Genomic DNA, 24396 nt, shown 5'->3' with positions numbered 1-24396 from the left:
AAGAATCAAGACATCGGATCAAGCTCACACACACAATCCCAACAACCAAGGTTATACAACCCCAAGTACAGTACATGAATAATAAAAGAAATGAACTAATTAGGCAATTAGTCATGAAACATATATATATCTATACAAGTATACATTCATAAGTATACTAAGAAATATCAAAATGAAAATACAATATATGTATATACACAAGTATACACTCTACAAGTATACTAAGCAGTACTAAATCCATGGTAGACACGTATACAGCTCAAGTATACTAAACCAAAACGAAATGAAATAAGCAACGTACAAGCATATTAGGTATAAGTATACTAAACGTAATGAAAATCCATGCACCAAACAACTAAACACATAGTGTACAAGGGCAATTAAGTATGCTACCTATCACAAAGCGCTCAAGCATCAGAGACACGCTACACATCACCTATGATGCTAGAATGACAAGCAGATATAGTAAATGAAAACACATCACCTATATCATCACATAACTACCAAATAGTCACATCCCCTAACATATTTCTAAGGCATGCACAAAACAACAAGGCATATAAACATGTAGGAATGACTATGCAAATAACAATCCCGCAAAATCACAAGTAAGAAGGGATGAAATGCCACTCAGAAGAACAAACTCACTAAAGTGAATCCCAAAACCCAGATGAGTCCAATCCCTCACAGCAAGGAAGTGAATCATCTCCTAGAGTGAACACTAAGGTTCCCGAAACAAAGTGTTTACAAGTCTTTCCTAAGACTGGCTCAAACACAAGGTGGGATCCTAAAGCCACACAAGATAAAACCACCATTCTCAGAAGAAAAGGCATAAGAACCTCGCTGTTGAGGCCTACGAAGACAAAACTTCCAATCCCCAAGGAAGGACTTGAGTCAATCCGACTCATTGCCCCATGACGCTAGAAACAAGACCTCAATGAAGTCACCACATCAAGGTCACCACGAAACCCCAAGAGATGATGCCCTAGCATCAGTTTCAACCAACCAAGCTAAAACAACCCACAATGCCTAAACAAGACACAAAAGTAAGCAGTTGTCACGTAACACAACAATGGACTACGTACTCACACAAGTAGAAAAGAATCATATAAAGCATGTCAATGTAAGCATCCTACGATCATGCTAAGAATAACAAACACATACAATACGCCAAGGCAAATAAGTATAACCCACATGCTAAGCAGACAAGCGTAAATCAACATGCTGAAACAGACAAGCATATACAATGTACCCAGACAACAAGCACATATAACATGCTAAGACTCACAAATATATATTATATACTAAAGCAACAAGTATATATATATCATGCTAAGATAGTTAAGTAAACTTCTAAACATACATCCACATAAGCATGTAAACATGTTACCAAGAAGTCACTAAACACATAGATCATGGCAACACAAGTATGATATGCACCCAAAACCCGTCGTCGTAAGGTTTTCAAACCTAAGAGCTCTGATACCACCTATGATGACCCAGGTTTTTCAAGCCAGTGCGTCCTGTAATGAACCGAAGATTGACCCGATAACGGATCCGAATTGTGGAAGCGAAAACAGAAAATAAGACTTCAAGAAGTCAAAGTGACCTTCCATGAGGTCGTGGAACTCAATGAGAACTGATGCGGAAGCAAAAGATCAAAAATATGACAAATAAGCCCTCAGGGGCAAAATAGTCATTTCTGAAAACTATGGACTCGGGTGCCACCGAACATACTGCTGGAAGGACAACAAAAAACTAATCAAGATGGACTCAAGAATTGCATGATTTGGAGTCCGGATGAAGGAGAAACGGCATGACGAAGAAAAACGAGCACTTAAGGCTAAAAGGGTAAATTGGTAATTATCCAGGAAGATCCGGGTGCAACCGAGCACACCGTTGGAAAGATAGCGAAAAATTAATCAAGTTGAAAATAAAGTTCACTCGATTTGGAGTCCGGACGAGGGAGAAACGAGTGTTTGAAGTTTTGACGTCGCGGTGGCCCGATGAAGGCAATGACATGCCCCATGCGCGCCCGGCGCCCATGCCGGTGCGCGCGCCGGCGCCCAATGGCATGCCCATGCTGACAGCAAGGGTCCAAAGCAGGTTTTCCAGAACTGAGGCTTGAAACGGAGGTTAAGACGAGTTTTTTTGGAAAAACACGAAGAAGAAACCCCCCCCCCCCCCCTAAAATTGAGTTTTCTATGTGACACATAAAAGAATAAAAAAAAACTCACTATAAAATGCCCAAAATGCCCCTCCATGAAATCTGGTCATCAAGGCCAAAAAGCTGCTAAAATGCAAACTGGAAGCTAAAACTTCACTAGGGATTTCCGGTACCAAGACGACATTTTTCGGAAAAACACGAAGAAGAAACTCCTCCTAAAATCATATTTTCTATTCAACCATTTTGAAAGAAGAAATTAAAACTAATGTGAAAGGTCTAGAATGCCCCTAGATCAGATTATACAACAAAATTTCAAAATGAGTCCATAGGAGGCTCATTTCACCAAAGAAGAAGGTTTGCCCAGAAACGACCATGCACGCAAACGTAACTTACTTATTTGGACGTGCTACAATGATCCATGACTTAAAAATACCACCGATACAAAATCCGACTTTCCAACGGGCAAAAAGGTAAAAAATGAACAAGAAAAGGAAAATTTGAAAACCAAAATTATCAAATGATTTCAAATTACGGTTTGGCCCTAGGCCACACTTCAAACATGATTTATAAGACCCTATAAAAGAATAAGAATAGAATTCCCACACCCGATGCAAAAGTTATGAAGCAATGATGTAGCATTTTTCAATATTTTCATAATATTTCATGAAGTTAAAGTTGAATAGAATACAAGATACATGTCATTAGCCTCCGGCCTTATCTAATACATGTCAAATACATTGCATAGAGTGTACTTATGTACACATTACATAATTGGAATCAAATATACACATTTTGACATATAAGGCTATAAGTGGCATTTCAAGCCAACTTTTACAAGAAATGAGAACTTCAAGTCTACAAATCATCCAAGCATGATGTGAATCCCGAATCTTGATCCCGGTACCAAAAAATGTCCCCACTACGTAGGTGAGTAACATAAAGCTACTCGTAGGAGATGAGCATGCATCGACCTAGCATTTTACAATTATATCACCTTAAGGTGAAACATATCAAAGGGGCTCATGCCACCTAACGTCTATATCAAAATGAGGCTCAGGGAGCATCCTAAGCTACTCATGCAATTTAAAGTGAATAATGACATATAAGTATACATGCTCAAGTATACTAAACAAAGTTAAACATGTTATACAACATACAAGCATACATTTCCAAGTATACTAAAGCACATTAAGACAAGTCATGTAATGTCTAAGCATATTTACACAAGTATGCATTTTATATGAATCAAGTATACCGACACAAGTATACTAAGCTAAGAGAGATACGCCTAAGACAAGTATACACGGCACAAGCATACTAAATGAAATCTAAACTCACAGAGCAAGCATACAAGTTCAAATACACTATATGAGATTTAAATGCACCCAAAACAAGTATACAGTTTCAAGTATACTAAATAAGATTCAAATATCCAAAGCATGCACTAATTCTCAAGCTACAAGTAATCCATAATTAATAACTTGAAATTAAATGCAAAATCAATTAGTGGAAAGACTAGGACATGCGGTCACTAGACCAAGCAAATGTTTTCGGGCAATTACAACCCACGAGGCACTACCTAGTGCACACATGCATAAGTTATTCCTGGCAATTACGACCCACAAGGTACTACCTAGTACGCACTTATGACTTAAAAGATTCTTGTCTCCGTACTAGAGCCAAACCCTAGCCATCACGTGAAATACGTCCTTACAAGCTTCCCAAAATCAATAAGTTCAAAACTTATACTAAAATCAATAAGTTCAAAACTTATACTAAAATCAATAAGTTAGACCAAACTTATATCAAAATCAATAATGTATAAAACTATCTTCCATGCACAAATAAGGTTGAATCCACGCAAACCATGTCCAAGGATTCAAGTCTAAATAGCATATGACATTTCAAGTCTCCAATACGTAATTATACATAAAGTAAGAATATTTTACAACAATTGAATTACATTACCATCCTAAGCCATAAGTACTAAATAAGCTCTAATTTAGTAACAAACTTTCAAGGTAAACAATTGTAATATTCTAACAAACTATATACCTACACAAGATATATTTAAACAAGCTTTACAAGTCAATGATATTCTATATCATGCTAAGTCCAATTACCATTTTAAGAGGCCCCAAGTACTAATTCCACATCCAATTAGTAATATGCTCACAAGGTAATTAATTTCACTAAATTAAAAGGGATTTTCAACCTAATATGAAAAGTCTCTAGATTTCATATTAATCCCAAATAAACTCAAATTAATATATGTTAAAGAATATAGCATAGTCTTCACATATATTATAACCAAAATCAATTTAAGTGCCTACAATACTGAAAAATAAAATTAATTAAGCTAATTAATTAACTTTCTCTAAATTTTCAAACATATCTAAATGTCTTCAATTTAATATATGTTAAAGAACTCACTAAGGCCTACTTTAATATCACATTACAAGTTGATTCTATGCTTGATACAACTAGGCAAATTAAACTTTCACAAAAGATAAATATTAAATAAAATTTGCAATTCTTATTCAAATAATCCCAATTTAATATATATCAACCACCATACCAAGGCCTAAATTTCTAGCATGCCACAATTTAATTCTAAGTTGCCTAGCATCGTGAGAATTAAATCTTAAACAAATAAAATAATTAAATTAAATTCTATAACTTGAACAAAGTATACTCACAAGTTGTATATGCTCATATAACAATCAATACAATATTAATAAAACTCTAAAAGACCCCCTACCTCAATTTGAGATGAAAATCTCAAAAGCCCACTGAAAAAAAAGTGCTCCGAATCCGACGATACTGAAGGGTTTTGTCGGGGACAACACGATCTACATGAACCCATAAGAAGCCCCATCAAAATCACAACTTGACTTCAAACCTGTACGAGGATCCAGGCTCAAAATGAGTCATTTTAAAAACCCCTAAAATAAAATATCATCAAAAGATATTTATGAAAAACACCCCAAGAAAAGAAAATAATTCCAAAGAACTTTGCATCCATGCCCTATGGACACTGGGAGCAACCAGAGTACTTTCTTACAAAAGTAAAGATACGTATTTCGTGGAAACCACTTAGAATGAAGATACATGAAGTCAAAAACCAACTCCGAACACAAAGAGTGAGGTTACGTCAACAAAGTGACAAACAGGGTAAAGACAAAATAGGGAAAAGGACGAAACAAGAATAAGGACAAAAAAGTGAATAGTGTCGAAAAACGAAAATTGTGAAAATGACTCGGTTCTCAAAGGAAGTTGTCAATCCAAAGGAAAGAGTCTCAGAAACCATTTCCAATCACTCGGGATGACACTAAGCGACGAGAAACTGAACTTAGAAAAGAAATTTCAACGAAAAAAAATTCATCCGTAAAATTCTGAGGAAAAAGGAAAAGAAGGAAATGATTGGGTCATTACAACAAGTATTTGCAGAAATGGATCACTTGAAAGTTAGTATTTCGATTATTTTCCTTTGGGCCTTGGAAATTGTCTTACAAATTTATTGGGATATTTTCTATAAACTGTTAACGACATTAGCTATAAAAATATAAGGATAAATAGAATATATGTATTTGCATAAATGAATCACTTGAGAGTTGTAGTTCAATTATTTTCATTTGGGCCTTGGAAATTGTCTCACAAATTTATTGGGATGTTTTCTATAAACTATTAACAACATTAGCTATAAAAATATAAGGATAAATAGAACATACGTATTTACATAAATGAATCACTTGAGAGTTGTATTTCGATTATTTTCCTTTGGGCCTTTAAAATTGTCTTACAAATTTATTATGATGTTTTCTATAAACTATTAACGACATTAGCAATAAAAATATAAGGATAAATAGAATATATGTATTTACATAAATGTATCACTTGAGAGTTGTATTTTGATTATTTTCATTTGAGCCTTGGAAATTATCTTACAAATTTATCGAAAGGAAATGTCTAATTTCAATACATGCATAATACAAAAAATTATCAAAAGTCGGTCAGCCACTACATTTCCAGATATACCAAAATGTACATACCATATAAAACAACTCATGCAAATTCCAAAAGGCTACAAGTACGCAGACGTAAATGAACAACATCATAAAATTGAAGTCAAATACATATTGAAATGACTGTCAAGAATCAAAGAGTTGTTGTTGAATTGGCCAGCCTATCTTCGTAATTAGCAAGTGGGACGTTGGCGTGCCAGTCGATTGGCAATTGTTTACATCTGGTATCTTTGAATATGATGATGGGACAAAATGCAATCCAATTTATATCTGGAGTCGTTCTTAAATGCATGTTCCACCTTAATAGCACATTTACCTGGTTAGTTAATGGAGTATTAAGTTCACCACATTAATATTGCAAGTGGTGGTGGCGTCACATATGAAAATTCTTATAGTTGCAACAATACTGACAGTAACGAATAGGTGGTAGGGGATTGTTCAACTTTGACTGCCATCTGCTTCTCTGGATACAAAGGCTTCAGTGAAATTCTGCAACATAATAATGAGATTTATTACGTGTGCATAATTTAATAGACAAATGGTATTACTTATGAAACTATATGGAAAATGGTAAGGGGAAAAAAGTACCTCAACCTGAACTGTTCCTTTCATTGAGTTTATATTATTGTGAATCTTTAGCTCCATGGTTGGTTTCAACCTCTTACATTTTCATTTACATGTATCTTTACAATTGAGACTATTGGGGATTTTGACAATGCTTTTGTTGCTCCCCAATTTTGCCTCACAACTATAAATTGCATTCATCTCAGCAAATTTACGACTACAGTTTTGTGACCCATTAAGATTTTTAAACAAACACAATGTATCAAGAATCCAATGCCCACAATTGCAAACCAAATTCAAACCAAAGCCAATCCATTTTCTATAACGTTAGGATAAGGCTATAGAAAAAATTAAAGTCAATGAATATATTTAATTTCATACAATAATGTGACAGTTTAATTTTTTTATTTTACTTTTTCCAACTTAGACATGAACTTCAAATCTTTTTTGGGGCTAGTATTTTCTTAAATATTAAAACTATGTTAAGTTACTACTAATTATTACGACCACTCATAATTCTCAATTATCATTACAAACAATATCAAACAAAAACATATGGTCCATTCTGTATAACAAAGTACATCCCAACTCTTTTCTAGTATGTATCAGCAATTAAATTTGAACAATTTCTCATCCATTTATTGATTATCAACTATATACTGATACTTAAAAATATAAATTCCTCTCCAACATTAATTAGGGTTCACATGTCATAAAAAAAAAGGTGAAGAATTATTCTTCAAAATATGAACCCAATTAATCATAAGAATAATAAATACAATATTTGTTTTCAACATTAATTATGCTTCGAAAATTTTGCAATATGCAATATTAAATATGACCCAATTAATCGTAAGAACAATAATTATGCAATATTTGTTTCCAACATTAAAAAGGTAAGAATAATAATTATGCAATATTTGTTTCCAACATTAAAAATGGTTGAAATTTTTTCTTCAAAATACAATCCTAAAGAATCAGTACAATGATAAATGCAATATTTATTTCCAACATTAATTAAGGTTCAATTTAATAAAAAGGAACCAAATTTTTTTTTTTACAAAATCCGAATCCAAATAATTATAAGAACAATAAATGGAATATTTGTCTCCAAAATTAATTAGGGTTCATACCATACAATATGTATAACCTTTAATAGTGGTTCACATCAAGAATAAACTTATAAATGCATCAACAAACTCAAAAAAAAAAAAAAAAAAAACCAAATATATTGGAAACGACTTTAACTTATAATATTGAAAATATGAAAGTCTTTATCTTTGTAAACCCAAATAATTTACGCCGGACACTTTCGCAGTCTTTCTCTTCTCTCTCTTTCTTCTTATAACTTTCCTTTTCTAGCCATTCATGTACCCGAGAATTCACAGCATGTACCAGTTGCTCTGTTTCTTTGGAAACAATTATATGGAAGTAAAAAAAGAAAGAAGAACAAATTTTAGGAAAGATATGAGACCTCTCTCTTGTTTTGGTAACAAATAAAAATCTGATTCTATTTTGGGATGTGGGGGAAGAAGATACTTTCAAATTGGCTGCAACACTGTTATGATATACGTATATATTATGCGTATAATTCATATATATTCTGTATATAATTTATATTTCCATAAATACAGATGTTTAACTTTTTTAGTTTTTTACTGCCGCTATAGTGAAAACTGCCCAGGAGGAGCACTGTTCCAATGGAGAGGATTTTGGTTTGGAAAGAGAGGATGCTGGAGACACAGTGACACAGAATAATTTTTATTATTTTATTTATTAAAAGAATTTCAAGTGAAGAAAAAAGTATGAATATCTTTTATTAAAAATAATTTCCTAATCAAATTGATGAAATATTCCAATCAAGTTTGTCCAAACAATATAACAACAATTTAGATAAGTTTCTTTTAAAAGGATTGAAATAATAAAAATAAAAATAAAAATAAAAAAACGATAATAAAACAATCTTAATAATAACTAGATTTTTTAAAAAATAACCCTTTTTGCACAATTCAAAAGTCTTTGAACAGTTGCACACAAGGGGATAAGCTACCTTGTAAGAAATTTGACTTATGCCAAGTTGTCAACTAGGCTTGTCAATCATTTCTCAAAAATATTTATTATCCTGACTTTTACAATACTTTGACGTAGACTATTAACCACGACAAGTTCTACAAAAGCATTTCAAGCAATATGAATATCATTTCTTTTTATTAAAAATACTTTTTGAATTAATTTGATAAAATCTTCCAATCAAGTTATTCCAAACGATATAACAACAATTTAGATCAGTTTATTTTTAGGATTGAAAAAGAAAGAAAAAAAAAAAAAAATCATCTTATTAGTAACTACATTTGTTCAAAAACAATCCTTTCACAACTTAAAAGATAAAAAGTATAGATATAAACACGGACACAAGACATAGACGAGCATCAATTTTTTTAAAAAAAGTAAGACATGGACGCTATTTAACACGACTAATATAAATATAAATTTATAATTATATAACTATTGTCTATTGGGTAGGTAAAACAATTATAGAATTTTTATTAATTTATAATTTCTAAAATAAAAGTTCACAAGTCAGAAGATGAATTTATTCGAATATAAAAACTATGATTGTCATGTGTTTATTTTATATACGATCAAGAGTTAAAATATGTTGATCAAATATACGAGATGTGTAGGCTAATTGTCCAAGATGTGTTCGTCAACAGTTCGAAATTATAAAAGTTATTTTTAAATTATGGATGATGAGGAATTTTTTTCTTGCATTGACAAATTGCATTCATCATGTGTATTTGTTTTAATTCTTAACTTTTAGGATATGGAGGTAGCCTTGACATCAGGTTGTTAATGAATAGAGATGATCACCTAAGTCACACAATCCTTCTTAATGGGTGTCGCTCTCACACTCTTACGTTCCGTGCGCACTCTGACTCAAATTCTCATTATTAATGATTTAATTCTACCTCTCTCATGCTTTCGTCAATGGTTCAAAAATAATAAAATTATTTAATTAGGGACGATGAGTGAATCTATTCCTGACTGATTGCATCAACCATGTATCTGTTTTAGTTCCTAACTTTCAGAATATAAAGATAGGCTTGACATCATGTTGTTGCTGGATAGAGACGATCAAAACCATCTAAAGAGTTATTAAAGGAGATAAGGTTCATCTTTGCAACTGATTCATACAAGGAGAATGATAATAAATAGGAGGTCTGCCAATAAATAAGATAAAGAAAAATTAATACAATATTCCCCGCCAATAAATGAGGTAAAGCAATAAATAAGGTAAAGAAAAATTAATACAATATCCTTTTAACTCCTTCAAATTACTGATTTGATCCAAACGTTATCGATCAACACCACACTAGCGTACTCAATCGGTACCACACGAGTACCATTCATATTCATATCATTTCTTTATCTTCTAGATTATGTCGTCATTTTCGATAACGCAATTTTCAGATCAACAATGAACCCCATCACAAAGTGTCTATGAATATTCATAGAGTATTGAGTCTATAGGGATGCAAAAGTGTCCATACTTCGGTGCTTAAAAATTCAAACTTTATGAACAAATTCATAGAAAAGGGTTAAGCTACTCCACTTGTGCAAGTTTTGACTTGTGCTAATTAGACTTGTCAATAATTTCTCAAATTTTGACTAATACAAGGGGATATAAAAATAAATAAATTAAAAAAAACGTTGACTTTTGATTCAGTCTTGACCGGAGACTATTTACCACGAAAAGTTCTACAAAAGTGGTTAATAAATTGAATAGTAATCAAAGTGGCCGTTTAACTTGTACTTGTTCCACCCTTGGGTTCTTCTATAAATAGTGAGAGACTAATTATATTTTGTTCTCAACATTCAACAACAATATATAAAAAGTTATACAAATATACGTAAACCAATGATTACGTACAAGCAATTAGTTTTTTGTCTGCTGGTGTTTGTTTCCACGGTAAGCAATCTCATAACCTCCATATATATAGTATATTTTTTGGGTGAAGTTGTTTACTATAATTATTTAACCAAAACGAAAAAACAAAAAATGGTGTCCTATAATTGAATATTACCATTTTATTATTGTTATTATTATTATTATTATTTTTTACAAATTCTTTTAGTTGGTTAAGGTGTGTTTTGTATTTAAAACTTTCGACCAAAGAATGTAATTCAATATTATTTAATCCATTTTGAAATAAAAAGTCTAAGTTCTCCTAGAAATAAAAATAAGTGTCTCATAATGGTGAAAATATTAATGAATATTTAAAACATTTGGACTATGATTTCCATCTAATACATATAAATAAATACGCATGTCATATAGAATGTTGGTTATCAGACTAGCTTTTAGAACAAATATTTTGCTAAATTTTGAAATGTAAATTGGGATAATGTTGATGATTATTAACTGTTCTTTAACCAAAATTGGTGGGTCAGATCGGACCGGCCTATGTTCACGGCGATGATTCTCTGGAGTGGGTGCAGAAAGACAACCGGCGCTTCCTTCATGTTGTTTATAGGGTTGGCGATCTTAATCGAACGATAAAGTATGACGCTTTTGATCTCTGAGTCTCATTTCTATATACATTTTCAATACCAGAAGTGTTTTTTTAACAGTGTGCGTGTGTGTGTGTTTTCTAGGTTCTACACAGAGTGTTTTGGCATGCAGCTACTGAGAAAAAGAGAAAACCCGCAAAAGAAATACTCAAAAGCAACTCTTGGGTTTGGTCCTGAAGAGACATACTTTGTAGTGAAGTTAATACAGAGTATGTATGATAAAGGATTAACATCAACTGTCTCTTCCCATACATTTTCATACACAAACATCCCTATTTACCATACAGTACAGAGATCATAATCTAACTCATCTTTTCATACACTAAAACACAGAACATGGAGTGAACAAGATTGATATCGGCACAGGTTTTGGACACCTCGGAATAGCAACTCAGAATGTGAGTATTGTTATTTATTTATTTATTTGGTGGAGAGGACTATATTTCTGCAGTTTGAGGTTTTAACCCTTGATGATCACACAGATTTATGAAATGGTTGAGCTGATTCGTAGCAAAGGCGGAGTTATCACGACTGAACCTGGAACTCTTGAAGGTGGGGGGACGACCATTTTCGCCTTTGTGCAGGATCCAGATGGCTACAGTTTTGAGCTCGTCCAAAGTGGTCCAACTCCTGATCCACTTAGTCAAATGATGCTTCGTGTGATCGATCTGGATCGCGCTACCAACTTCTATGAAAAGGTAAATAATCTGATATAGTGTTCATATTTTTCCACAGAATGTCCAGTAAAATTTATCAGAAAGGTAAATAATCTGATGGTGTGGATGGTAACGTTTTTAACTAACTCCAGAGTATTCTTTTATTTTTTTATGGGATTGAAAAGCAAGAACATTTACATAAACAATATGCGAATAGCCCTTTCCTCGTAGTTATACATATGAGTTCGAACGCCCAACCTTCCCTTTGGAAAGGAGAGACCATACCATCTGAACTAATGCCTATTGGTGCCATTTCACCAAGCTTTGAACACACTTATACTTTGGTTTGTAATGTACAATTTTAAAATGAATGTTAGGACTTTGGTTGAAAATTTTCATGTCAAAAACTTTTATTTTGATAAATAATTTAAAGTCAAAACTTGATTATGTAATCTTGTTCTATTTTAATTTAGCGTTTTGAATTCTAAGGGCATTATTAGAATTAAAACTCAATCCAAGGGCAAAAAAGTAAATTCAATACTCCAAACAATTTGGGTTCATGCATTCGTCTATATATTTTCCCCAAGTATTACATGTAGATGCAGTGTTTTCTTGTGTCACTTGAATATTGATTTTCTTTTGCCTTTGATATCACGCAGGCACTTGGCATGAAGCTTTTGCATAAGTTTGATAACCCTCAAGAGAAGGTGAAGAATCATAAACTGACATACTAAGACTTGTATTGTTATATATAAAACCCTTCTTTACTTTCTGACAACCATATTGTATCTGAATTTTTTTAAACTCATCTGTGGACAGTATACTGTATCTATTATGGGTTATGGGGAGCTATTTCAATCGACCTACCTAGAGTTGCAATATAATTATGGAGTAACTGAGTATACAAAGGGAAATGGATATATCCAGGTAAGCTACTTAGTTGCTTATGTGACCTACTTTGAGCCTCTCAAAATGTATTTTTCCTGATACATATGAAATCCATTCCTAGGTCGCCATAAGTACTGATGATGTATACAAAAGTGCCGAGGCTGTTAAGCTGGTTACTAAAGAACTAGGAGGAAATTTAATTCTACCACCAGGTCCAATTCCGGGAATCAAGACAAAAGTTACTTCTTTCGTTGATCCAGATGGCTGGAAAGCAGTAAGTATTTTTTATCATAAAGTTCCTATAATAAAACTGGAGAAATGTCAATGTGAAAGTTTAGAGACCACATGCAGTGTGAATCTACCCAAAACAAAGTCATTATATAGATAAATTTTAAACGCCCTGGAATTATCTGTCCTGGGGACTACAACAGGAATGCCCTATTTTGGAGGGAGCATTAGATGTCACTAGTTCTTCATGATTCGATCAACTAAAATTAGTAAACACTAACAAGGAAATATTACCTTCTGTTGCTAGCTGTCTGCCTCATAGAACTGTTGTATTTGGTGTTTATTCTTCCAGGTCTTGGTGGACAATGAAGATTTCCTAAAGGGACTGCAGAAGAAAGAGTGAAATTAGTGAAGGGACTCACCATTTCGCAGAGTCTTTGTGTTTCAAATATTACTTGAACTATGCTCTAAGCAAGCTCCAATTCAATGATGTACACATGTATAAATAAGGATATGATATTGACAATCCACTTCTATGCAATTGCATTTTACTTTCATTTTCTAATAAATAAAATGACAAAATTACTTCTCAAAAGTGGAATGTAAGTACTTTTTGGGACCCGTGGAGTGTGAGTCTGCTTTTGAAGGACAAGTTTAATTACATTTTTGAAAAAGCAAGCTGAGTTCAAGGCTAAAAAAGTGGAGTGTGAATATCATCATCTTTGAGATTTTTGAAAAAAGCAAGTTGAGTTCAAGACTAAAAAAGTGGAGTGTGAATATCATCATCTCTGATAAATCTACGAAGGTGAGGTTTAGGAATAGCGGTTGAATTTGTCATTTTCATTTATTAAGAATTTAACTACTGATGTTTTCTCGCACGTGACTGGAATTCTCACCAAAACTCAGTTTAACAAATACTTATAAAGATTTTATTACTCTTTTCTTTATAACATTATCCTTTTCTTCTCAACTGCTACGCATCTAAATTTTTATCATTTAGCTATATAGGAACAATCCATCCCTTCTGGGGTTTTCTGAATACTAGTGTGAATTTCTCATTCTGATCTAAGAACTTTGTAATCCTTTATTGAGGACAGCCTTGGGGTAAAACTTCGTATAATTTCTCTCGAAGAAAACAACAAATGAAAAAGGTACAAAAACTACTTAGGCCATAACCAGCATGAATACTATTAATGTCGTAATAATTTTATCTTTCTATGATCTCCAAATGTACAGAAAAATAAAGACAGGAATTTACTACTAGCCAGCTGCAATTTAGGTGAACTCTTGAAAGGATTGACCATCAATAACCTAGTGATAACTATAAAAATAAGATCCAATCCAACAAACATGTAGAATGAGATCTTACCAGAAATACAAAAGTATGAAAACCAGAGAACCAATCCATCCAAGTGCAGTATCTACTGTGCTCATTAGCTCAGGCAACATCTGAGATCTCAGATTGACTTGTTCAACTGACCATGTTTGGAGATGTAAACTAAGAAATCGTGGTGTTCAAATCAAAAATATTTTTTAGGCCAGAAAATTGAATCCATCAGACATTTTATATCTTAGCAATGGATCTTTACAATTGAAAATTCATTTTCCATCAAATCCTTTACCAATAACTAACTTTTAGCACTGCATTTACCATAGAAAATTGTTCCCCACTCTGAAATCTCAAAGCTAAGTGATTTTTATGCCCGATAATTTTACTACCAGAAGCTGTCTCAATAACTTCTTGAAGCTATCTTCTGTGCATCCATCATGAGGTAGTATCCGCAATTCAGAAAACAGTACCAAAACTTCAAAAGGATCCAAATGTTTAAGAATCTCTGGCTCTCGATCATAATCCTGGAAATGTAAAATTGTAATTATGGTGAAAAGAAAGAACCATTCAGTAAAATTATCAATTTATCATAATGGTCAAGTATCCGTTCACAATTAATGAATTCATTTTCCATCTCACTGTAAAAAATAAAAAGTTGAATTATCAAAATACCCTTTCTCAGTAATATAAAGTCTGCTCTGGTGAATGTAACTAAACAAATTTAAAATTGCAGGGACAGACAGATAGATACCCGAATAAAGATACCAAGAAAGACTTGTTACAATGCTTTTTCCTTATATGAATCAAGATCAATATGGTAAAGAAGTTTTTGAATGTATATAAAGCACAGAGGTTTATTCAAGGTAAACTCACCTTCTCTGTTACTACAACAATTGGCTTGGAATCATATTTGGCGTGAAGTTTTTGAAGTCTCATTCTGATCATTTCCATATCCTAAGTTGATTGACAACCAAAAAGACATCAGAACTTGACATATTAAAGCTGCACCCGATTCAACTTAAAAAGGATGAGAGAAGGGAGAACAGAGAAAATTAATGAGTAAAAGCTACTATATTCTCCTTAAGCAGTACATTTGGCTTGTGCTCTTAAGCTTTTCTTTTTCAATCAGCAGTTTGCTATACAATTTTGTAATGAGATCTGAATCATGTACTCAAAACAGGAGATTTAAGGTGTGATTCACTTTAACGCATATACATGCCTAACAAACTAACTATTTAAGTCAAGCCATGAGAGAAGATAAGTTTACCTCAGTTTTAAATAAATGATGGTCATTGAAGTCTAGTTGATCCACATGCAATGGTCCTATCTGCAATGAGTCATCCACCACAGAAATAATCAAGGTAAAGTAAATCATAGCTTGAAGGAGAAACTAATGAGCTCAGCACAATATTTGACTACATTCACGAATATTTCTGGACCAAACAAGCTTTTATAGAAGATTTCCAAGAAGCGCTATGGAAAAACAATTTTAAACAAGAAATGAAAGGAAAAATACCTTCTCAATGCCCTGAACAAAGGCATTTGCAAAACCAATTGCAGAAACACACAAGACGATCTTTTCATATACAGCTCTTAAAGGTAATTTTTGGGAATTGTTTCCCACTGCAAAGAAGTATGAAGGAGCCATTGCGGTGAAGAATATAGGAAGAGATTGCTTGACATTCCTCATCATCAATTCAAGGATTTTGAGATTCTCTTCTGATACCTTCATGACTCCAGTACATAATAACATTTCAGCTCATTACAAACGCACAAGTCAGACACGCATAAACTTAATCGAAAAGCAACACGTTAATATTGTTGACAAAATGACATGCTAAAACACATGCAACATTTCATGTCTTTTCCCTAAAAGCACATAAATTTATAAGAAAAGGGAATTGAAGAAAGAAAAAAAAAAAAAAAAAAAAAAAGGAACTAGTAAGTTCAGTGTTCTTTTACCAAGTCAGCGTGATGAACAACAACAACATCTGCCCGGCTAAGTGCAGTTAAAGGTTCCCTTAATGGTCCAAGTGGAAGTAATTGATGGTTTCCCCATGGCATCATCCCATTCACCATTACGATCTCCAGGTCACGCCACAAGCTCAGATGCTGTCTTCCAAATAAATACAATTCATGTAATATCATTTTAACTGCCAGTAAAGTGAAAATTTGAAAATATGTGTTTTACTAACTCATTGCTAAAAATAAAAAATAAAATCAACTAGGATTAACTCGTGGAAAGAGACAGTATACATTTTGAATCACAGAGATCAATGTTGTGAGAGGATAAAATCCTTGAGAAGGAAAATGTTCTAGAATGTGATTAAAAAAAGCATCACAAGTTCACACCCACGGATATACAAGAAAGGAACAAGAGTATAGCTACCTGCATTCCATCATCTAGAATTGTAGCCGCAATTTTGTCCAGTCCTCCATGATCTCCATCTTTCGGGTCAAAACCAAGTCTCTCAAAATATGTACCGTGACAGTGATTCATGAAACCATATCTTTCAAGAAAACAAGCAGCTGTAGCAGCCCGGTTTGCACCAACACCAATCTTCACAGATGTCCCAAAGAGATGCCTATGAAGCATGTTAGCTTCGTCCCCACCAGCATAACCCTGCCAGAAAAATGAATTTACTTCACAAGAAGGTTGATAAAGTCACAAATTGAGAAGTATCTTGGATGCTGATTAACTCTGAGTTCACAAGTAGGCTGATAAAGTCACCAATTGAGAAGTTCTCTGGATGTTGATTTTAAGTCTTGACTTGTAGAAAAGTTTTTCTTCTTTTTGCTTAATTTTCCAAATAGTTTGGTGATAAGGTTTATTATGGACTCAATTTTAAGCTCTCTTCACCTAGGTTTATCTCATTATAAACATTTAGTTCTAGTGTGCTGAGAGAAGTTACATATGATCAATCGATATACATACTTCTTATAAAAGCTATTAGGCTAGAGGTGTAAAACAATAGGGATTCCTAATCCTAGCTTCAACTGGGCATGGGAATATTTGAGTTAGTCCCAAATCTTTCCTAATCCAATTAATAATGGGAATAAACTATCTTTCTATAATTGTACTCTATGACTAAGAATTTTATAATATAAAGTCCTTTACTACTCAATAATGCAAATAAGCTCCTCCACTATCCACTGTCCAAAAGTAGTCCATGGCAAAATGAATACTATCTCACCCTTGACATAATCTTTTATTCCATAAGCATCCAATTTAATCCTTATGATTACTGAAAAATTATTTCTTTTCATAAATGAATTTTCTGAAATCAATAATTTTATACATATAATACACAAAATCCATTTTAGCAAAGATTCTACTAAAACATCTACTCGGCCCCTGATTCAGTGATCAACTTCATTATATCAACTCATGAGGATATTATTTTATTTTTATTTTTTGATAATCGTGGGTGTCCGGGCCAGCTTGCACGCACCTCGACTAATTCCACGAGGCCCTGAAGTTAACGGCTGGGTAAGCCTCCAGTGGCCCTGCGGAGACTTGAACTGGTGACCATTCAACTTATGAGGATATTTGACTCTCATAAAGAGTGTGAAATTCCATATTGAGTATTTGTGCTCCCACATGTCCAATACTGCTTACCCAAAAAACGCTGGCATTGACCCCACACAATTGTCAACATTGTTAAATTAAAGTAACTAATACCTAAAACTGAGCCCACCAAATCTCTTAGGATTATGAGTCATTATAAGAAAGCAAATCAAAATAGGGGACAATAATTTCATGTTGTTTTCTCATTATCGCCTGTTTAGGTAGCCACTTCTATGATTGAGATAAACCACCCTCTTGAGATAGAAAACACTCAGTAAGTCACATGTCTTAAGGTGTTTGCAGATGAGATACCCAACTTCATCAATGACTCTGAAAGTATCATGCATGGAACTATGTTTTCAATTAATGAATAAAAAGAAAACAATTAACGATAACAATTATGTCAAATATCTAAATGAAATTGTCTTTTAGGGCATACAATCCCAAAAGAGAGACCATGCCCGAGTAACTCAAATCCTTAATTCTAGCTAAAGAGCAAGTAGCCAACTTCATGGACAAAATTGAGCTTATCATGTACCAACTAAAAACTCTGTTCATAGCTCAATTGTATGCTATGGATTAGAATTTCACACACTGCTTAATTTGAGAGCTGAAACTCTCAAAAGAGAGACCATGCCCGAGTAACTCAAATCCTTAATTCTAGCTAAAGAGCAAGTAGCCAACTTCATGGACAAAATTGAGCTTATCATGTACCAACTAAAAACTCTGTTCATAGCTCAATTGTATGCTATGGATTAGAATTTCACACACTGCTTAATTTGAGAGCTGAAACTCTCTTTTGAGGTCATGATAGAGAGTAAGGGGTTCACAATTTGTACTTGTTAGCTCATGGCACCCAAACCCTCTTTGGGACTTTAGACATCATTAGCAGTTAATCACCATCTTATAAAATTTGCTTCCCAAATGTTCATCTACTTATAACTAAATCAAACAGAAAACCCACTAAGAATAAACAGAATTTAACAAAGCCTCAAATTGAATCAAAATCATCTTACTCCATAGAAATTCAAACATCATCATGTATGATCCTAAGAATCAACCTAAAATCCAAACAGACCCATCATAGCCAAACCCCAAAAGAACAGAACCAGGAAAGAAATGAATACCCTTGTAAGAATGAGAGGTGAAATTCCAGAAACAGCCAACCAGCGAGCGATGAACTCAACCATCGGTGTCTTCCCATTGCCTCCCCACGTCAAATTTCCAATGCTAATCACCGGCACAGGCAACCTTCATTGACAAAACAAGAGGCATAATTAAGAGAATTAAACAAATGGCACTGTTTGGCTGTAAACAAAGTCTGCAAGAAAAAAAAAAAAAAAAGTTTAAATTGATTTGGGTTTCAAATAGAGGAAAATTAAAACAGTGCATTTTATTATTATTTTTTTTCTCTTTTCTTTTCGCATACTCTGAAGGAAACTAGATGGAGAAGAAGTGAGAGAGGAATAGTTGGGTTACCTTTGTTGACGGAAGAGACCCAAGTGGTAGAGTTGATGGCGGAGGTAGAGAGTAAGTTTGTAGAGAGAAGAAGCGAAGGAGAGTAGAGGGATAAGAGAAAGTTGAAGAGGAGAGAGATTGTAGCGTGTTTGAGAGCGTGGTGTATAGGCTATTTGGTTCACCACTCTTCTCAATCTCTCCATTGTTGAGAAAATCGAGCAAAGCAAGTAGAATAGGAGTTGGGATCGTGGAGGCCTACTTGGATGATAAAATTTAGAAGAGAGGTCAGATTGTGCAGCATGTCTGTAATGTCATCACTATTCTTTCCAACTTGAACCCCGTACGGATGTCAACTGGGCACGGGCACGAGCAGGGGCAGGTATGGATCCCAAACCCTTCATGGGTATGGGATGGGAATTCAATCTTTGATTACAAATAGAATAAAAAAAGGCATGGTTTCATTAAAAACCTCTGTGTTGCACGACAATAAACTGCAGCCTCTTTGCCTCGGGCTCGGATTCAGTCCGGTTTACTGTTCCTCCAGTCCATCCAGTCCAATTTCCCTTGGCCCTCCTACCATGTAGTAGTAACCATGGTTAACCAAAAAAAACCGAAAAGCTGCAGTAAATTTGCCAAATTTTGGAGCTGTGACGGCCCTGGTTTTTAAGCCAGTGCGTCTTGTGATGAACTGAATGTAAATCCAACGATAAATCCAGAATGCAGAAGCAAAAGATGAAACAACGGTCTCTAAAGATGAAACATGTCTCTAAGACATCAATGTGACACTCAATGAGGTCGAGAACTCAAAGAAAACAAATGCGGAAGCGGCGTTTCAAAAACGGACAAGAAAGAACCTAGGGGAAAAATAGTCATTTCCAATATGAAAGTGGGTACCACCATGTACACCATTGGAATGACAACGAAAAATCAATAAACTTAAACTCAATAATCACTTGATTCGGAGTTCGGATGAAGAAGATATGACTAATGGAAGAAAGAGGTGTAAAAAGGTTAAAATAGTCAACCCAATACCATCTAACTGGTTAGGAGACCTTCCTAAACGGTTAGGAGGCAAAAACAGAAGGTTCGCATTCTACCCCAACTCATCTAACTGGTTACAAGAAGTCTACTACTTGCACACTTGTACTGAAAGTCAGTAAAAAGTTGACAGCAGGGGTTTTTCGATAAAAAAATGGGTTTTTGAGGGCTGAGATGACATTTTCTGGAAAAACACACAGAAAAAAACCCCCTCAAAATCGAGTTTTCTACTCAAAAAAGCAGAATAAAATGAAAAAAAACTCGCTGTGAAGTATCCAAAATGCCCCTCCATGAAATCAGGTCATGAGGGTCAAAAAGTTACTAAATGAAAGACAAAAGGCTAAACTTTGCAATGGATTTCCGGTACCAAGACGACATTTTCTGGAAAAACACAAAAAAGAAACCGCCCTTAAAATCACGTTTCCTAAGTGACCATGTCAAGACTGGAATTTATTTCCAGAAGGAAAATTCCAAAATGCCCCTAAACCAGATTATGCAATAAAAATGCAAAATGAGTCCATAGGAGGCTCATTTCACCAAAGAAGAAGTTTTTCATGAAAACGATCATGCATGCAAACGTAACTTACCTAATAGGATGTGCTACAATGGTCCATGGCTTAAAAATATCGCCGATGCAAAATACGACCCCCCGATGGCCAAAACGACAAAAATGAAGCTTGGAATGAAAATTTGGAACTCAAATTATGAAATGGTTTCAAAATACCATTTGGCCCTTGGCCACACTTCATATATGATTAATGAATGCTAATGGATGAATTTCATACACAATGCACGCTCCGGTACAAAATAGTATACTAAAACTGTAATGACCCGGATTTTCACGGATATTTTTTTTCCGTTGTCTTTCCTTTCTGAGTTCAGTTCCTCTTCGCTTAGTGTCGTCTCGAGTGCTCTCGAGTGATTTCTGAGACTCTTTTCTGTGGATTGACAACTTCCTTTGAGAACCGAGTCGTTTCCACATTTTTCGTTTTTCGACACTATGCACTTTTCATCCTTTTCCCTATTTCGTCCTATTTTGTCTTTTCCCCGTTTGACACTTTATTGGCATAACCACACTTCTTGTGTTCAGAGTTGGTTTTTGACTTTATGTATCTCCATGTTGAGTGGTTTCCACGAAATACGTATCTTTACTTTTGCAAGAAAGTACTTTGGTTGCTCCCGGTGTCCGTAGGAGCATAGATGCAAAGTTCTTTGAAATTATTTTCTTTTCTTAGGGTGTTTTTCGTAAATATGTTTTGAAGATATTTTATTTCAGGGGTTTTTAAGAAAATATTTTTGGAAGATATTTTCATTCTGGGCCATTAGTGCAGTTTTCACTTTTTGAATGGGCCATTGTGTAATTAATGAAAGTTATTGCTAAATGCCTTGTTTTGAGCTTGGATCCTCGTACGGGATTCATTTTCACTTTTCGTCGAGTCGTGTACTCTTAGAAATTCCTTCTGGTCATTGTTTTCCAGTTTCAGGGTTTCTGGCCCTTGTTTGCGCCAAACTTGTTTTAGGCATAACTTTCTGCTCGGGACTCACTTTTCGACACCGTTTGTTCCATTGTTCATATTTTATCATTTTGAATCTTTTTTATTCACAAAGTTTTGCCATTTGAGCACGTCTGCTCAAATTTTACTTTTTCGGACCCGGCGGGGCCCGTTCGGGGCACTTTTTGAGATTTCTATAAAAGGAGGGTGAGATATTTCATTTTTCATCTTCTCCCCTCTTCATGCACGACCTGGAGCTCCCATGGCAGCCCAAGGGGTGCTGCCATATTCTCTTTCCTCTTTTGGTTCACTTTTCTTTAATGAAAAGTCTTCGGCCTTAACGTTTGTTGTTCCTATCGCCGTGCTCTATCTTTCCCCCTTATTAGAATTTAGTTTTGATCATTTCTTGAGTTTTTTTTTGAGGTCAAGTTATGATTTTGATGGGGCTTTCATGGGGGTTATGTTCACGGCGTTGTCCCTGACAAAACCTAGTAGTTTCGTCAGATTCGGAGCCGTTCCATTTTGATGGCTTTTGAGATTTTCATCTCAAATTGAGGTAGGGAATGTTTTAGGCTTTTGTGTGTATTGTATTGAGTGTTTAGCATGATTATACAACTTATATAAATGCCTTGTATCAAATCTTGAAAGTTATTAATTTTTATTTCTTTGTATAAGATTTAAAATTTATGATGATATATAACTTTGATTTGAATTGTGGCATGTTAGAAAATCTAAATTTAGTATGTTTGTTAACATAAATTAAATTGGGATTAATTAAATAAGAATTGCTCTTTTTAACTAATAATTATCTTTTGTGAAAGATTAAAGTACATGGCCGTACTTTGCATGAAATTAAGTTGTAGCATGCTTCTAAATTAGGTTTTGGCATGTTGTTTAACATACTTTAATTTGAGAGTATTTAGACAAGTATGAAAATCTAGAGATTTTAATTAAAATGATTAATTAAAATCTAATTAAGGGTTCCATTGGCCTAATTAAGTGTTTAACTTGATATTTGTGATAACTATGACTTATGTACTAGCATATGTTAATTTGGGACCATTTAGAGTTGTTTTAGAATTGAGAGATTTAATTATCATGATGTAATTAAATTCTACCTTGTTGCACCGTTGATTGAATCATGTAATTGACATTGATAATATGTTTAAGGCATGATTTTAGGCTTATAATGGAATTATGAGTTTATGTTCCAATATTGAATTATATTGTTATAGCGTGTAACAAATCGCACACTGAAGATTCGACATGTGATGTTATTATGGTGCGTAACGAATCGCGCTCTGAAGATTCGACATTGTCATCCTATAGTAGTTGTGGATTTAGAGCATGTGTCGTGTGGTTACAACCTACTTGTGTATGAAGGTAGTTTTGTGTACTGTTTAATACGTATATAAGTTGTTAACTTAATTATTTTGGAGTCTTGGGACATTGTTACTGTGATATGGCTAAAGTTCGGCTTTAGTACGGGAGGTATGAGTTCTCCCCAATTGAGATAGTGCGTACTAGGGTGGTCTTCCCAGCGAGTTAATGCCCGGAATAACCAATTTGTTCTTGGTTTAGTCCGAGACGTGATGTCCAAGTCTTCCACTATTTGATTTCGCATTCAATTCCAAGTTGACAAACAATGTTTAATTGTGACTTGTGGTTTTGGTAATTGGCGATTTGATGTTGTTAAGTACATCCATACTAAATTGATATATTTAGTTGATTTCACACTTTTAGATTGCTAGTTGATAACCTAGAGAATTTATGTCTTGATGTGTGGTATTAGATATTTTAATTGTGCTAAATTGTTATATTTAGTTGATGTTGCATTTTAGACTTCAAGTTGATAACCTTGAGAACCACTATATTGTTGCTTTGTGTAAGCATGTTCCTATGTTGTTGCTTTGTGTAAGTATGACCCTATATTGTTAAAATTGCATGAATGAGGTGATTGATGCTAAAAATGATCTTAGGTAGCTAGGATGCTCCCTGAGTCTCACCTTGACATAGACGTTAGGTGGAATGAACCACAATAATTAAATCATGCTACTTGTAAAACTTTAGGTCGATGCATGCTCATTTCCTACGAGTAGCTTTATGTTACTCACCCCTACGATACTAGGGCATATTTCAGGTGCAGGATACAAGATTGGAGATTGCAATTGCTTGGGTGATTTGCTGAGTTGAGCTTCTTTAGAAACATTCTTGTTCACATGCAAGTGTTAGCATGTTCATGATTTGTCTATGAAATGTAAATTTTCTAACTTGGAGGTTTGACATGTCAAATGTCGTAAATGTATTGCAATGAGGCCATAGGCCATTGTAGCACATCTATTTTATCATATTACATACACTTGCATGCTCACTTTGGTAAACAATACCTTCCTTGATGAAACAAAAACT

The 24396-nt window shown here is 34.1% G+C and overlaps 2 protein-coding genes across 3 annotated transcripts; one reads left to right on the top strand and one right to left on the bottom strand.

Moving 5' to 3' along the window:
- Positions 1-10616: 10616 nt before the first annotated feature.
- Positions 10617-13905, top strand: LOC132311118 (lactoylglutathione lyase GLX1-like). The gene is made up of 9 exons (XM_059808852.1): positions 10617-10726; positions 11209-11318; positions 11413-11537; positions 11662-11726; positions 11811-12026; positions 12644-12691; positions 12804-12911; positions 12994-13146; positions 13453-13905. Exons 1-9 carry the CDS (start codon positions 10676-10678, stop codon positions 13501-13503), a joined length of 927 nt encoding a protein of 308 aa, XP_059664835.1. The 5' UTR covers positions 10617-10675; the 3' UTR covers positions 13504-13905.
- Positions 11923-19927, bottom strand: LOC132311117 (probable tetraacyldisaccharide 4'-kinase, mitochondrial). 2 transcript variants are annotated; one of them, XM_059808851.1, is made up of 10 exons: positions 19478-19927; positions 19126-19249; positions 16820-17053; positions 16393-16542; positions 15947-16156; positions 15698-15757; positions 15304-15384; positions 14470-14954; positions 13395-13485; positions 11923-12016 (listed from the first exon to the last, which is right to left on the bottom strand). In XM_059808851.1, the coding sequence occupies exons 1-8, from the start codon at positions 19657-19659 to the stop codon at positions 14787-14789; spliced, it is 1209 nt and encodes a 402-aa protein (XP_059664834.1). In that variant the 5' UTR covers positions 19660-19927; the 3' UTR covers positions 11923-12016; positions 13395-13485; positions 14470-14786. The 2 variants fall into 2 exon arrangements, with proteins under 2 accessions (XP_059664834.1, XP_059664833.1); XM_059808850.1 differs by having other exon boundaries at positions 11926-12035.
- Between the last annotated feature and the right edge of the window lie 4469 nt (positions 19928-24396).

This window comes from Cornus florida, unplaced genomic scaffold (assembly GCF_030987335.1).
Source record: "Cornus florida cultivar Cherokee Brave unplaced genomic scaffold, ASM3098733v1 CherokeeBrave_3.0.0_Hap2_Chr06, whole genome shotgun sequence".
Classification (NCBI taxonomy): domain Eukaryota; kingdom Viridiplantae; phylum Streptophyta; class Magnoliopsida; order Cornales; family Cornaceae; genus Cornus; species Cornus florida.
Note: the sequence above shows the minus strand (reverse complement) of the source record. Positions and strands in the feature narration are given on the sequence as shown.

What these genes read in the sequence shown, in the direction of transcription:
- LOC132311118 (XM_059808852.1), top strand. Translation starts at nt 10,676, where the DNA reads ATGATTACGTACAAGCAATTAGTTTTTTGTCTGCTGGTGTTTGTTTCC. An exon ending in GATCTTAATCGAACGATAAA is followed by an intron (nt 11,319 to 11,412) that starts GTATGACGCTTT and finishes TGTGTTTTCTAG; the next exon opens with GTTCTACACAGAGTGTTTTG. An exon ending in TCGGAATAGCAACTCAGAAT is followed by an intron (nt 11,727 to 11,810) that starts GTGAGTATTGTT and finishes ATGATCACACAG; the next exon opens with ATTTATGAAATGGTTGAGCT.
- LOC132311117 (XM_059808851.1), bottom strand. Translation starts at nt 19,659, where the DNA reads ATGGAGAGATTGAGAAGAGTGGTGAACCAAATAGCCTATACACCACGC. An exon ending in TTGTTCAGGGCATTGAGAAG is followed by an intron (nt 15,758 to 15,946) that starts GTATTTTTCCTT and finishes GACTCATTGCAG; the next exon opens with ATAGGACCATTGCATGTGGA. An exon ending in ATCATTTATTTAAAACTGAG is followed by an intron (nt 15,385 to 15,697) that starts GTAAACTTATCT and finishes CAATCAACTTAG; the next exon opens with GATATGGAAATGATCAGAAT.